The sequence below is a fragment of the Centropristis striata genome, chromosome 7 (genome assembly GCF_030273125.1).
Source record: "Centropristis striata isolate RG_2023a ecotype Rhode Island chromosome 7, C.striata_1.0, whole genome shotgun sequence".
Classification (NCBI taxonomy): Eukaryota; Metazoa; Chordata; class Actinopteri; order Perciformes; family Serranidae; genus Centropristis; species Centropristis striata.
Genome location: NC_081523.1, coordinates 20850793 through 20863103, shown reverse-complemented (window position 1 = coordinate 20863103; position 12311 = coordinate 20850793). Strand labels below are relative to the sequence as shown.

Genomic DNA, 12311 nt, shown 5'->3' with positions numbered 1-12311 from the left:
AGAGCGATCAGGACCCAAACACTACTGTCATTTCAATGCGCGTCCAAGCTGGACGGCAAAGGTACTGCCATCAGGAATCAAACCACTTTTTTGCAGTTTTTGTTGTGGTGGGCGAGGCTTTTACCCTTCATCACCATCACATCACCACTGTTTAGGAGTACTCAATGCTTATTAAACATGATTTTTCCACCGATCTATTTCAAGCTCTTTTTCACTTAGTCATTTTAAATAAGGGCAAATCTACAATGAATACGACAGTAACCAAGCCCATTTCCTTAATGAGGACAATGAGATATGCTCCTGTAGAAGTGCAGCATCGTAAATGTCATGTCTTGTTGAACAGGGCCTTGAACATGTTCTCCAGCTGCTCCCACTAAACCAATATAAGGGTTTGTAAGTCTGACACAATACAATCAGTAATAATGTGCATCATGTGGAAATTTTTGCCACAGTAAGTGCTGAAGAAAATATGTGCTACGATGCATTTGAAATGATGACTTTTATCATTAGATGTACTTTTTTTTACAGAAACCCTGATATTATGGTTGGTAGTGTGTTGCTTATGTGGTTGTTATGGTGTTAGGTTGTCGTTAAGAGATATTCCATGCTACTTACTGGGATGTAATACAGTTTGTTTAAGGATATTCTAGTCGTTGCTAGAGTGTTACTAGGTGATCACTGAGCTATGCAGTGTGGTTAGTGGTGTTGCATGGTACTAAATTACCAAAAGTGGTTGCCACCATATTTGTGAATGATTGCTTAATTGTTATTGTGTGGTTGCTTGGTGTAGTATATTTTATCTACACTAAAATTTTACTTTCTAAAATTTTGAAATGTCTATCAAGTTTGTGCTGCATAGAGGCTTAAATATACAGTATATATTAGATTTGCTCCTCTTCTGTCCAGCAGCTGATCCTCGTTAACCATTAACAGACAAGTATCAGACATATCCAGCCACATCCCCAAGCATTGCTAGCCTAGGTGCGAGGTTAAAATATATATCCAGCAGTCGCTTGTGAGAGCCATGAAAAAAAATGAATAATTTATTATGCTAAATAATGTATTTTTAAATATTTAACTGATAGTGTAAATCCCTCAAAATTCATATTGCGGTTGTAATTACACAGTCGCTCATAAAATTGGAATTAAATATTTTTTACCATCGACAACTTTATGATTATTTGCCGATATCACAAAGTCTACCATAATACTATTTCAATTTGATTCAGTTCAGAAGCTGCGGTCAATATAAGACGGTATCATATGCCCACAAAAAGCAACTAGAATATGATATGACAATTTTATTACCTCAAAACATTTAACTGAAAAACTAGTTTTTCTTTTTAACAACAAAAATAAATATTAAGTTTTATTTCAACATATGTTGTAAAGGCGGATGTTAAAGATGATGACGTGTATCGATATTTTCACTTTGAATCAATGAAATGAAATTGCTCAGTAAATCTATATTTGGACCGATTGATGTATCATTACAAGCCTACTTGACACTAGTAATATGGTACCTGCAAAACTAATGTCAGTCCCACCAGCCCTAGCTGAACTTTGTGTTTAGCGTGAACAAATATTCCAACATATTAAAGTAAAATATGGACCATAAACAATATAAACAACAGCATGTTAATGTTAGCATGAAGCAAAAAGCTGATGAAAACCGCTGTTTCGAGCAGTAAGCATGGCTGTTTCCATACATTTCAGGAATGTGAACTGCAGCCAGAGAATGATCGATTATGTTTTGATCTGTAATTTAATTTTTTTGTAACTGCGTATCTGGAATTCCTGCGAAGCAGCTTACTGTATGTTAAGCTACAGCTTAACAAGTTCCACATACTAGCTTTGAGTATAAATTGTAAAAAAAAAAAGTGATAATCCCTGTATTATTTTACAATAACTGCAAATGCCATACAAATATGTAAATTACTTTTATTACAAATATTATGTTATGTTCCATAAAATGGAAGTAGAAATCTGTAAATAAATATAATGGGACATTATATTACATTATATCCGTATTAAAAAAAAAAACCCTGTAAAATAACTAGTTGTTTACTGGTGTTTGACGCTACACAATGGTCTTTTTTTTTTCTTTTAATACAGTGTATCCTCAAGAACCACCAAAGATAAACTAATAATTAATTTAATTGTAGCCTATATTCTGTATTTGTATTGGGATGACTCAGCAATCAGTAGCTTTGATAAGAATTGTTAAAACATGACGCTTTAGGGTTGCTGCAGGTTAAAGCTCCTGCTTTGACTGCTCAAGCATTTGATGATGTGTGTGTGTGCCGCGGGGCACTTGTAGAAGCTGGATATGTAAGGATAGTACAGTAAAACGGTTGGCACCTAAAGGTACACTTTTAAGTAGTTTAGAGTAGAACGACTAAAATCTGGTTAGAGGCAGGATCACTCTGCATTCCTTATAAGCTGCTGGTTGCTAGGCTGAAGCGGGAAAAGGCTGTAGGGTAGCATATAAGATCCAGCAGACAATGTTTTCACCTTTACCAGCATGTTTACCTTCATTTGAAAAACAAACACAGTGTAAGGGAGTGGCAGACGCGAGGGGAAACAATACGTTTGTTGCATGAAACTCCTCCTTTCTTGCATATGTGCAAATGTAAATCAAATGCAAATGTGTGCACATGCGCACATACAGGTATACACACAGCATTGTTTGCTGTTCTTAGGGGTGTCCTCTCCAGCTGAGTCTGCATTGAGGGTTACTCAATAACTAATGGGGGCTTTTAGTGCTGTCTGCTGCATAGACAGATGCCTGTGCCTCTGCTCTCAAGCACATGCATGCATATAACATTTTTGCACAGTATTAACCAAGCTTACCATATCTCTGCTCATACCTCCCTGTTTTTTTCCTCTCCATTGTGTACACACACACACACACACACACACACACACACACACACACACTCACACACACATGCTCACGCTCTGCTCAGCTCCAAAGGATCAGTAGCTTATAAACTGGCTGCAGTCAGCAGTCAGTCTCTCTGTGTGGGGAGAGGAAGGAGGATAAATTGCTTCGACTGGATGGAACAGAACTCAACCGAGCCTCACTGGATTGAGGGCTGGGCTGACGCTTTTTATGGATGAACCAATGCAGCTTCCCTGTTGGCTTTTACCAGACTGAGCTGGGCTGTTCTGGGCTAGAATAGACTGAATTAGTTCAGCTAAACTCTTGCTGGGCTCCATTTCACTGGACTGTGCTGAGTTTGCCTGCAGGCCTGGGGGAGACGGGGCTGGAATAGACGGAATTCCCTTTTTTTTTTTTTTTTTGCATCATCCAGCCCTCCCTCTCTCCTTCTTCCATCCTCCCCTCATCTTCTCCCTTGCACTTTCACAGCAGACATCCAGTGTTGCAGAGCAGACAAAGGCAGCAGCCCTCAGTGCTCCTGTTCATCTGCTGGCTCCTTAAAAGACAGAAAGGGAGAAAGAGGACAGGGATTTTTTTTGTCTCTTTTATATCTCCTGCTTTTGTATAGAGGGAGCTGCTTGTGTGAGGAATTACCATCTTTTCATGCAGAGGATTTTTGGATGTCTTTTTTTCTTTTTTACAGATTCCTGAATTTTGAGGAAATCGTTGGACTCTGACAGAGAAGAAGAATTTATTAGCGCGCGTCTCGCTTTATCTCTGAAATATCTTGGCTGCCTTTATACTGCTCATTCATTTGGCCGGTGCTGGTGCAGGTGGTGGTGGTGGTGGTGAAGCCGGGGCAGGCATGGCCCAGCAGGCAGGCATGGGGGTGACCCACCAGGACACCCTGGCAGTGCCCCCCATGCCCAAACACTCCGGCCTGAATGAAGACCTGGTGAAGATCCTCCGGGAGAACCTGCTGCAGCCGGAGAGGCCAAGAGGACACCGGCGGTCGCCCTCCTCCATCTCCCCCCGCCTCTCTCCCCGCAACTCGCCGCGGCTGCTTCGCCGCATGCTGCTCAACAACAACATCCACAAACAGAGGCGCTTCACTGTCGCACACACATGGTGAGACTCAGATGGACGGATAGCGACTGCGAGATTGATAGCTGTTGTCGCTGCTGCGTGTTGGTGGATGTGGAGCTGCATGGGCTCATAAAGTGCATCTGTGTGTTTGTCTTTGTCACACATGTGGTCTAAACCGCACCCTGGCAAACTTTCAAGGTCGGGACTGTTTGTTGAACGCTGTGTGCCAGGGAGGTGGCTGTGTGATAAGCCATTTGAGTAATTAAACTTTGTTTGCGGTTTAACTTGAATGCTTTCCGCTCACAGAGAAATGGCAGGAGTGTGCGTGAGCAAATCTCTCTCGTAGGTGAATCATGTCAAATCTCCTAGGAGACCTTCTTCTCACCTTAGATAATGAGTTTTTCTCTCGCTTTTCCTCTCTGTCCAGCTTAATCTCCATTTCTATACCCCCAAGCCCCACCCCCAGTCCTCTGTGTGTGTGTCACCCATTCTTGCTCCTCTCACTGCCCCTATCGCTATGCTGTCTCTGCCTTTACCTCCGTGTAATATACAGCAGTGTATAGCTGTAGAGATATACCCCAAAGCTGCCTGTCTTGTTAGGTAGGTAGAGTAGGAAGCCATCCATCACCACATTTCTTCCTTCCTGCTGTGGTTTTCTCTCCACACCTGCCTGCCTGCAGTTTTTGACTATTAATTAGTCTTCTATTCCTGGCTGTCTATCATCCTCTGTTGCACTCGCCCACGCCTCATCCCCTCCCTCCGTCTCATATCTATTCCCCATTCACTCTCCACCCCCTGTACTTCTTCCCTCCTCCCCATTTTCTCTCCCCTTTAACCAATTCAGTTTTCTTCCCCCCACCCCCTTCCCTTCCACCTACCACCCAGCATCTCCATCTCCATTTTTTACGACTCATGTCTTTTTCTCTTCGCTCTCCATATTTCCCCCTGCCCCTTATCTTTCTCTCTCTTCCTCTTCCTCTTTCTCTGTATTTCTTGTGTCCCACCTCCTTTACTCTCCCATTAGGCATCTCCCTTCCTGCATCTGGCTCGAGTTCATGATGTAATTCAATAATTCACATATTCCCACACATAAAATTACAAATCAGAAACACTTTACTCGTCTCTCCCCACAGCTTCTACCTCAAGCTGTGTGGTATCTCATTTTTTGATCACAGACACTTCCTCTTCTGTCTCACTTTCTCCATTTTTAAATCCTCCCATTTTCCTATTTTCTTTCATCCATCCATCCTTCACTCTTGCATATGGATACATACATATTGTATCATCTCTCCTCCCTGCTCCCTTTTCTTTCCCTTTGTGTTTTATAACTGGTGCTAATAGCTCACAGCGGTATACAGTACCCCATGGCTCCTATAGCTTTATATAGCTTTATAGCTATTTTAGTGGCACACTGCTTCCTGTGTGTCTCTATAATTTAAATTTTATGAATTAATTATCAGTGTGCAAAATTATAACCTGTGTGCATGTGCAAAGGCGTTGGTTCGTATGTGGTTGTTAATTCATCTTATGTAATTTCACACACCACCACCATTGTTCCCCCATGTGCCGCTTTAAGCACAAAGCTATTTCTCACAGTTCCATTTTAAGAAGCAGAAACACTTTTATTTGTGGATTGGATTTTCCCTGTTCTGTTATGACACCCACAGTGACAGTGGCACAAGTGAGTCTGATTTTCAAGAAAGTACCACTTGTTAAATATCTACAACTGATGAAACTGCAGGGGTGAAGGAGCAAGTGGCACTGGTGGCATGACGGTGCATTCATTATAGATAGGGAAAAAGACCAAAGAGAGCTTACATGTTTTGAGATGAAACTCAGTAAGCACATGCAGGGAACCTTCTGGTCATTTTTAGGGGGAAATCCATTTTGAATTGTATCTACAACTACAGATTTAGTGTTAACAATTCACACCTGCTCCCTCTTTGGGATGTACTGTCAGTGTGCTTTTTAGTCTGACGTTGTATCTATCGAGTTGTCTCAAGCATTTCCAGACTTCTAGTATTTTGATTATGTCTGACATGGTTTCCCTAGCCCCCCATACATTTCTGCAGACCCTTGTTGTTTACAGTTTTGCTAGATTGGACTGACAGAAAGTAGCCCAATCTGAACTAGAACCAACTCAGTTGTTAGAAACCTTGCCAATTTCTAAAATCTATCATTTCCATCAAGTCAAATCATTTTTTTTATTGAGCCCATTCATAAAACATGTCTCAAGACTGGCTTTATAATTTGTACAGCATGCAACACCCTCTGTCATTAGACACTTGAAAAATGGAAGAAACATCAGGAAGAGCAATTTAGTCCCCTGAATGCACCTTGTAAAAATAAAATTACAGTGTAGGCAATCACAAAATGACACATATAATGTAAACGTGTATACGTGTAAGAATATGTATCCGAGAGGATGTAAAGCAGCTCATAGATGTTTCCAAACAAATAGAGCCTCTCCACCATGTTGTCTGTTTTAGCGGTATAATTAGGCAAGCTAAAATCAAATTTACAATAATTCTAAATATCCATATAATTGGAGAATTAAATGAAACATGTCTTTTAGATAATGCTTTATTAAATGGTTTTTCAGTGATGGGAACAGATGCTATGATAGATTCATAGCTGGAATAGGAAAAATATTTGAACTTTGTTGTAATATAGTGAAATTAATTGTGTGTTGAACTGTATGTAGTATGTAATGAATTCTAGCTGAAATGGAAGGAGTCTCTGTCTGTCTGTATGTGTGTCCTTCAATTTTCTGGACAATCGTTCATTAAATCGACTTCACACTAGGTGGGTGTATCGCTGAAGACCCAACGAAGTGTAATGGATCAGACAGTTGGAACCAGTTCTCAACCAGTTCTCAATTCCCATCCGTATCGCAATGTAACTTGTGTGTGAACGATTTTGTTCCTGTTAATAGTTTGGTTCCTAATAGCTATCTGTTGGCAAATTATGTAAATACTCTAGCACTGGATGTGCAACTATGTCATGGCGTGTATTTCTCAGGACCCATTGTTGAGTTTAAAGCTGTTTAGAGGAGCAGTTCTTATTAAAGCTGCATGCAGCAGTACTGGAGACCATGTAGTTGGCCCGTTCTGAACAGGCACGTTTTCGAATATGCTTTTTTACTCTTGGAAAAAAAAAATCAGTGTTGGCATATTTTCTTTTTTTGTGTGTTAATGGAAAGACCAACAAGAATGTATTCTACAATCAAGTATTGTCTGTGCAGCCAAATCCTGATGGAGAATATGTCCAATAAATATAAATAACACATAAAAAAGCCATACTGGAACTGCATCGGTAAGCCCGTTCTGCAAAATCCTGATACAGACTTACTCTCAGAGATTGAAAATGCACTTGCACAATTGTTTTGGAATAAATTATGTCAGACTTATTTTTTTAATGTGTTTTTATTATTTTGGGGGCAAGAGGAGGCACAAAGCTGGAGCCCATTAGGTTGTTGCTCCACAGATAATACTTTGGAACATTTAAAGGGATATTGTGATAAAAAATAAAATCGATAAAATAGCTTCACCAGTAGATTTCAGTTGTCTGTTTGAAATGTCAGAGTTAAGTTTTTAAAATCTCATAGCTAACACTCATTCAGATGTTTGTCGTTGGCTGCAAGATTTGAATAAAACACTTTTCTGGTTCTGTTCACACATTCCTCACAGTCAGTGTTTTCGGCGGTTTGGCCTTCACCTGAGCGGGCTGAAGAAAACATCTCTGTACAGGAAATGGAAAGAATGAATGTGTTTGCTTCCACATGTCTGTGTGGATATGGATGTTGGATTAGTATTTTGTTAGATACTGGTGTTTGGATCATGACAGGAGAGGAAAATACAGTGATGACCACTTAATCACTGTGTAACTTGTTGGTCATGTACCTGTGTTTTGTCTTGACATTTAAAAAAAACAAGTGGCAGACGGAGATAAAGAGAGTGTGGGAGGGTAGGAGAAAAACTGCGGTGTTTTTGTGTGAGCAAGGGCACTGGAGAGAGACAATTTGTTTGTAAGAGAGAGACAAAATCAAATGGCTGTAAGCAGGAGGGAGGTTGACAACTGCAGTGCAATTTACTCCAATCACCTTCTCATTGTTTTACAGCTGCGGGGAATCACAGGGCCACTGCGCTGTAAATCTGGTGACATACACAGCCCTCAGTGGCTCCACTCCACACTTCATTAACAAGACAATCCTTCTCCATGGACAGATCGGCCTGATGTACTGCTTCACTGTCCTTATCGCCACAACACCATGAAAACCGTACACAAATTGTTTTACAATCACTTTGAGAATACTTTAGAGAATTCAAATGCTGATTAGCTTCCCCGCTCTGAATGAATTCGATTGGCTGCAATTATTTACAAAGGCATAATAAAAGAATGTTCTCTCAGGGATTTGATAGAGTGTAATGATTTGCTGAGTTCAGCGCTAATTTTCCGGCAAAAATTTTAACTCCAAACAGTCACAAGTATTGACAAAATGTGATGATGGTATAATGGAATTTTGGAAGCTGTAAATGTTTGAGCAGGGTTTAATTTGGCTGAGAGGAATTTAAGTAGAGTGTGGTAGTTCTTATTCAATTGTTGCTAGTATTATTACAAGCTAAGCTGCAGCATGGCCTCCAACAGCAGCAGGAGCATTAGTGTGGCTTTCTGTATGGAATTAAAGGGGACATCTGCAAAACTGGGTGTGTTGACAACAGACTTAAGACTCTGTATTACATGGTGCCTTTGCTATCAAAGGATATGTTTAGGATTTGAGTTCACAAAGCTAAGGCACCTAGCACTAGTTTCAAAATATGCAGTCATCAATTTGAGAGGGGCAGGAGGTGATGGATGAATAGTTTGAAGCTTTGAAGCGTCATTCATAATGTCGACTCGCAATCATTTTTTCCCCGAATGCTTATTCATTATGTTAGACCTGGTATTTATGCCTAGGATTGTTTCCAACTCTGTGTAGTCTGCCTTACTCGCCCCCACTAGGTGACTTCGCCAGGAGGGGAGCTGATTGCAGCTCCGGAGACAGACTTTAAGTTAGCAGCTGTAGCAACTCAAATTCAGCTAGCACAGACCATAGCACCAGGGGTCACAGTGGACTGGCAGCCAGCAGGAGCGCTGGGTCTTACCTGGAAAAGAAAGCTTTGGCGTAGAGTCGGGCAGTCTGTGATCAGAACCACGGCTCTGGGGTCTGTTCCCGGAGCTGTCTTTCACTCTCTTTCTGGTGGAGTCTTCTAGGGGTGGGGAGTGAGAAGGAGGGACTGCAAGGTGCACTACCTAGCTAATTCGCATCTCATTTGTGGTCTGATAGGCAGAGAAAATGAGAGCGGGCCAAGGAGGGGAAGAATGAATGAGTGTGCTGAGTACAGCTCTACAATGAATTGACCATTTAAAAAAAAAAAAATTGGAAATCAATACGTGGCGGTCAATGTTGATATTGTTGCACACTTTGCTCAGGTCTCTTTTCATTTATTTTTTTGGGTTATGTCACAAATTATGACAAAAGTCATTCAAAGCTTCATTTGAAAACATCACTAGAAGTTTCAAATGTAAGAAAAGAGAAAGTCATTCAGTGCTGCCCTCTTGATGTATGCAGCTTTTTATTTGCATGTTCAGTATGAGCAACTGTTTACCAGACATATAGCAGTGTCACATTCATTAGCAGCATAGAGCACCTTCTCTATCATGTTTGGTCTTGTGTAACAGTAAAACAGGAGGTTAATTGCCCACAAGTGTCACGTCTGCTTCATAATGACAGCGTGTCGACAGAAAGGTGTTATTTAATAAATGCCCTGCATGTGCACACATGACAGGATATGATTGCAGAATGCTCTCTCACAAAGTTGATCTTCGATTGCTCTCAACTTCACAAAGGCGCAGTACATATAAAGCGAGAGCTGAATGGTGTGCTCTCACCTTCAAGTGACAGACAGACCGACACTCACGACTCTTTTTGTATTCTCTATCCACCAGAATAACTCTGTTGATATCCTGTTTTCAACTTTCCTCCTCGCTGACCCTGAGGTATTTTTAATGCTGTTGCACAACAGCGTCTGATGCTGCATTGCAACATTGCCAGTGTCTCTTTATGTAACAGTAAAGGGGGATTTCAGTGAGGGGAGAACAGGTGGCTCTGACTGGTACTGCTGATGCCAGTGCTTCTTCTCTGGCTGAGTGGTCCGGCTGGGGAGTTTTAGCGGGGATGACTGGAGGGTTGTGGACGCGATGCATTGCTGGAGAGCCGAGTGAATGATTGATGATAGATGGGTGAATGAATGCATGAAGGGCGGGATGGAGGGAAGGAGACAGGGCAGAAGAGATGGAGAGTGTGGGAGGAGACGATCTGATGCTCAACACATCGGTGCTAATCTAGGCAGAGCATGACTCTCTACTTCTCACTGGGTTATATCATCTCTCTCCATATGACTCTCCAGCTCTCTCTCCCTCATTGCTCTCTGCCATTTCTTTCTCTAAGCCGGCTGATGGAGCTCCTACAGTAATTACTGGTCAAGTATCTGAAAGTGTGTATTCACCTCATCGTGATGACTCGTGGTTGGACTTGGTTGCTGCATTTTTTTTTTTTTTTTTTTAAGAATTTGTTCAACAGTGAGTAGAGGAGGTCACAGCTCCTGGCAAAGAAATAGTCTAGTACATAATCCCTCATAAAACCACAACTTTTAATTTTAATACTTTGTTTTTTTGTATAGATTAAACAGATGAGACAAATGTCAAACAGTGAGTCAGGCTAGCTGTTTAAATGTATATACATATGAAAGTGGTAAAAATCTTCTGATCAGACTCTCAGCATGAAAGTTGATAAGCGCATTTCCCAAAATTACTCCACTAACTATTTAAAGTTGTTTAATGTGGGAGAATTTGTATTTTATTGGATGTGCTTGACTTCTGACCAATATTTGTGCTTAAATACTTTTATGCGAAGAAATTTGATAAATGATTTATCCTTTTTTCATATTTCAAGAATAAATGCCAAATATTCTCTCTTTCTTAGCTGCTTTTCTTGGTCATACATAGTTTTCGACTGTTAAAATAAAACATGTGTGCAAGTTCAATATGTCGCCTTAATAGTCTTAGGCATTGTAATATATTTTCAAACAACTGAATAATCTGCATTGATCAATAATGAAAACAATTTAGTTGCAGCCCTGATCATTAGGACATTTTAGAATTTGAAATTTTAGAAATTGCAGGTTCTCCTCACGTTAGTGTTAAATGATTTATTTTTCGGGAGCAGTACAAATGTGTTTTGAGGTAAATTAATAATTAATACAGTTTTGTAGCATAATGCCCTTTAGCAAAGCCCGGAAATCCCAGCTGCCCCAGTGGCCTAAATACAAGATGTACTTGTCTGTCTGCCTTGCTGCTTAATACAAATTAAATATGAGGTGGTTCGGACGGTCAGATTCAGCACTGACTGTCAGAAACATGTTTCTGTTTCTCAGTACCTTGATGCGAGGGTGATTTTTCCATTGCTGTGTTTACCCCTTAAAATTAAGCCCTTTTATCGCATCACAGCGAGTTTTCAGCCATTGTAAACGGGGTGAAATGGGACTCTATAACTACCTATGTTTCCTGCTTTGGATGACATTTCTATTAATAGCCAGCGCCATTTTGCACGTTGTTCTATTCCCAGCCTCCCAGTCCATCGTCCATACTTTCCTAACATTCTTTGTTTTCAGGGTGTAGCTTTGCTCAAGTAATTACCTTCAATTCCTTTGAGGTGGCATTGGATTGCAGTTGACATCCTGCTGTGCAGCAAGGAGGATTCTCCAGGTTTTATCAGCCCAAACACTGCTGTCCCCCAGGAGAATAGAGCGCCTGTGATTTGCATACATATGAGCATTTGAGCAATGCTGCTGCTGCTGCTGTGCTAACAGTGCTGGCTGCATAACACATCATCACAGTACAGGCTTTTCATCCACAATCACAGGCAGATTTGGACTAATCAGTTGTGTATACATGCACACAAACGTATACTAATAGTTACATACACACTCTCTCTGAGGGATTCTTTCACTGCCAGAGATTAGACAGGACCCTGGTTATGACTCAGCTTTGATTTTGTATTCTGAGCTAGTGGCCGAGTGTGTTGGCTGAGATGAATAAAAAAATTAGGATTATATAACTGTGTGACTGCAAGAGACTGTGAAAGAGAGAAGGAGGATGAGTGAGTTAGACAGGGATAGAGAGAAAGAGTATTGATGTTATGGTTTATATGCTGGAAGAGTATTTCATAGCCCGGCAACTGTAATGCATCACTTAGAAAACTGAAGAAGCCCCCCTGGAAATCCTGCTGTAATCCAATCAT

At 40.8% G+C, this 12311-nt stretch overlaps 1 protein-coding gene across 3 annotated transcripts in view; it reads left to right on the top strand.

Annotated features, from left to right (window-relative positions):
* pde4d (phosphodiesterase 4D, cAMP-specific) overlaps nt 1–12311 on the top strand; it is a 193289-nt gene that overhangs the window by 82030 nt on the left and 98948 nt on the right. The window contains exon 1 of one of the 3 annotated variants that reach the window (XM_059338172.1): nt 3068–4012. The exons of the other annotated variants lie outside the window; for them this stretch is intronic. Within the exon in view, the coding sequence (XP_059194155.1) occupies nt 3750–4012 (263 nt within the window). The 5' untranslated portion in view covers nt 3068–3749. Of the gene's footprint in view, nt 1–3067; nt 4013–12311 lie in introns of those variants that run through there. 3 annotated transcript variants of the gene reach the window in all.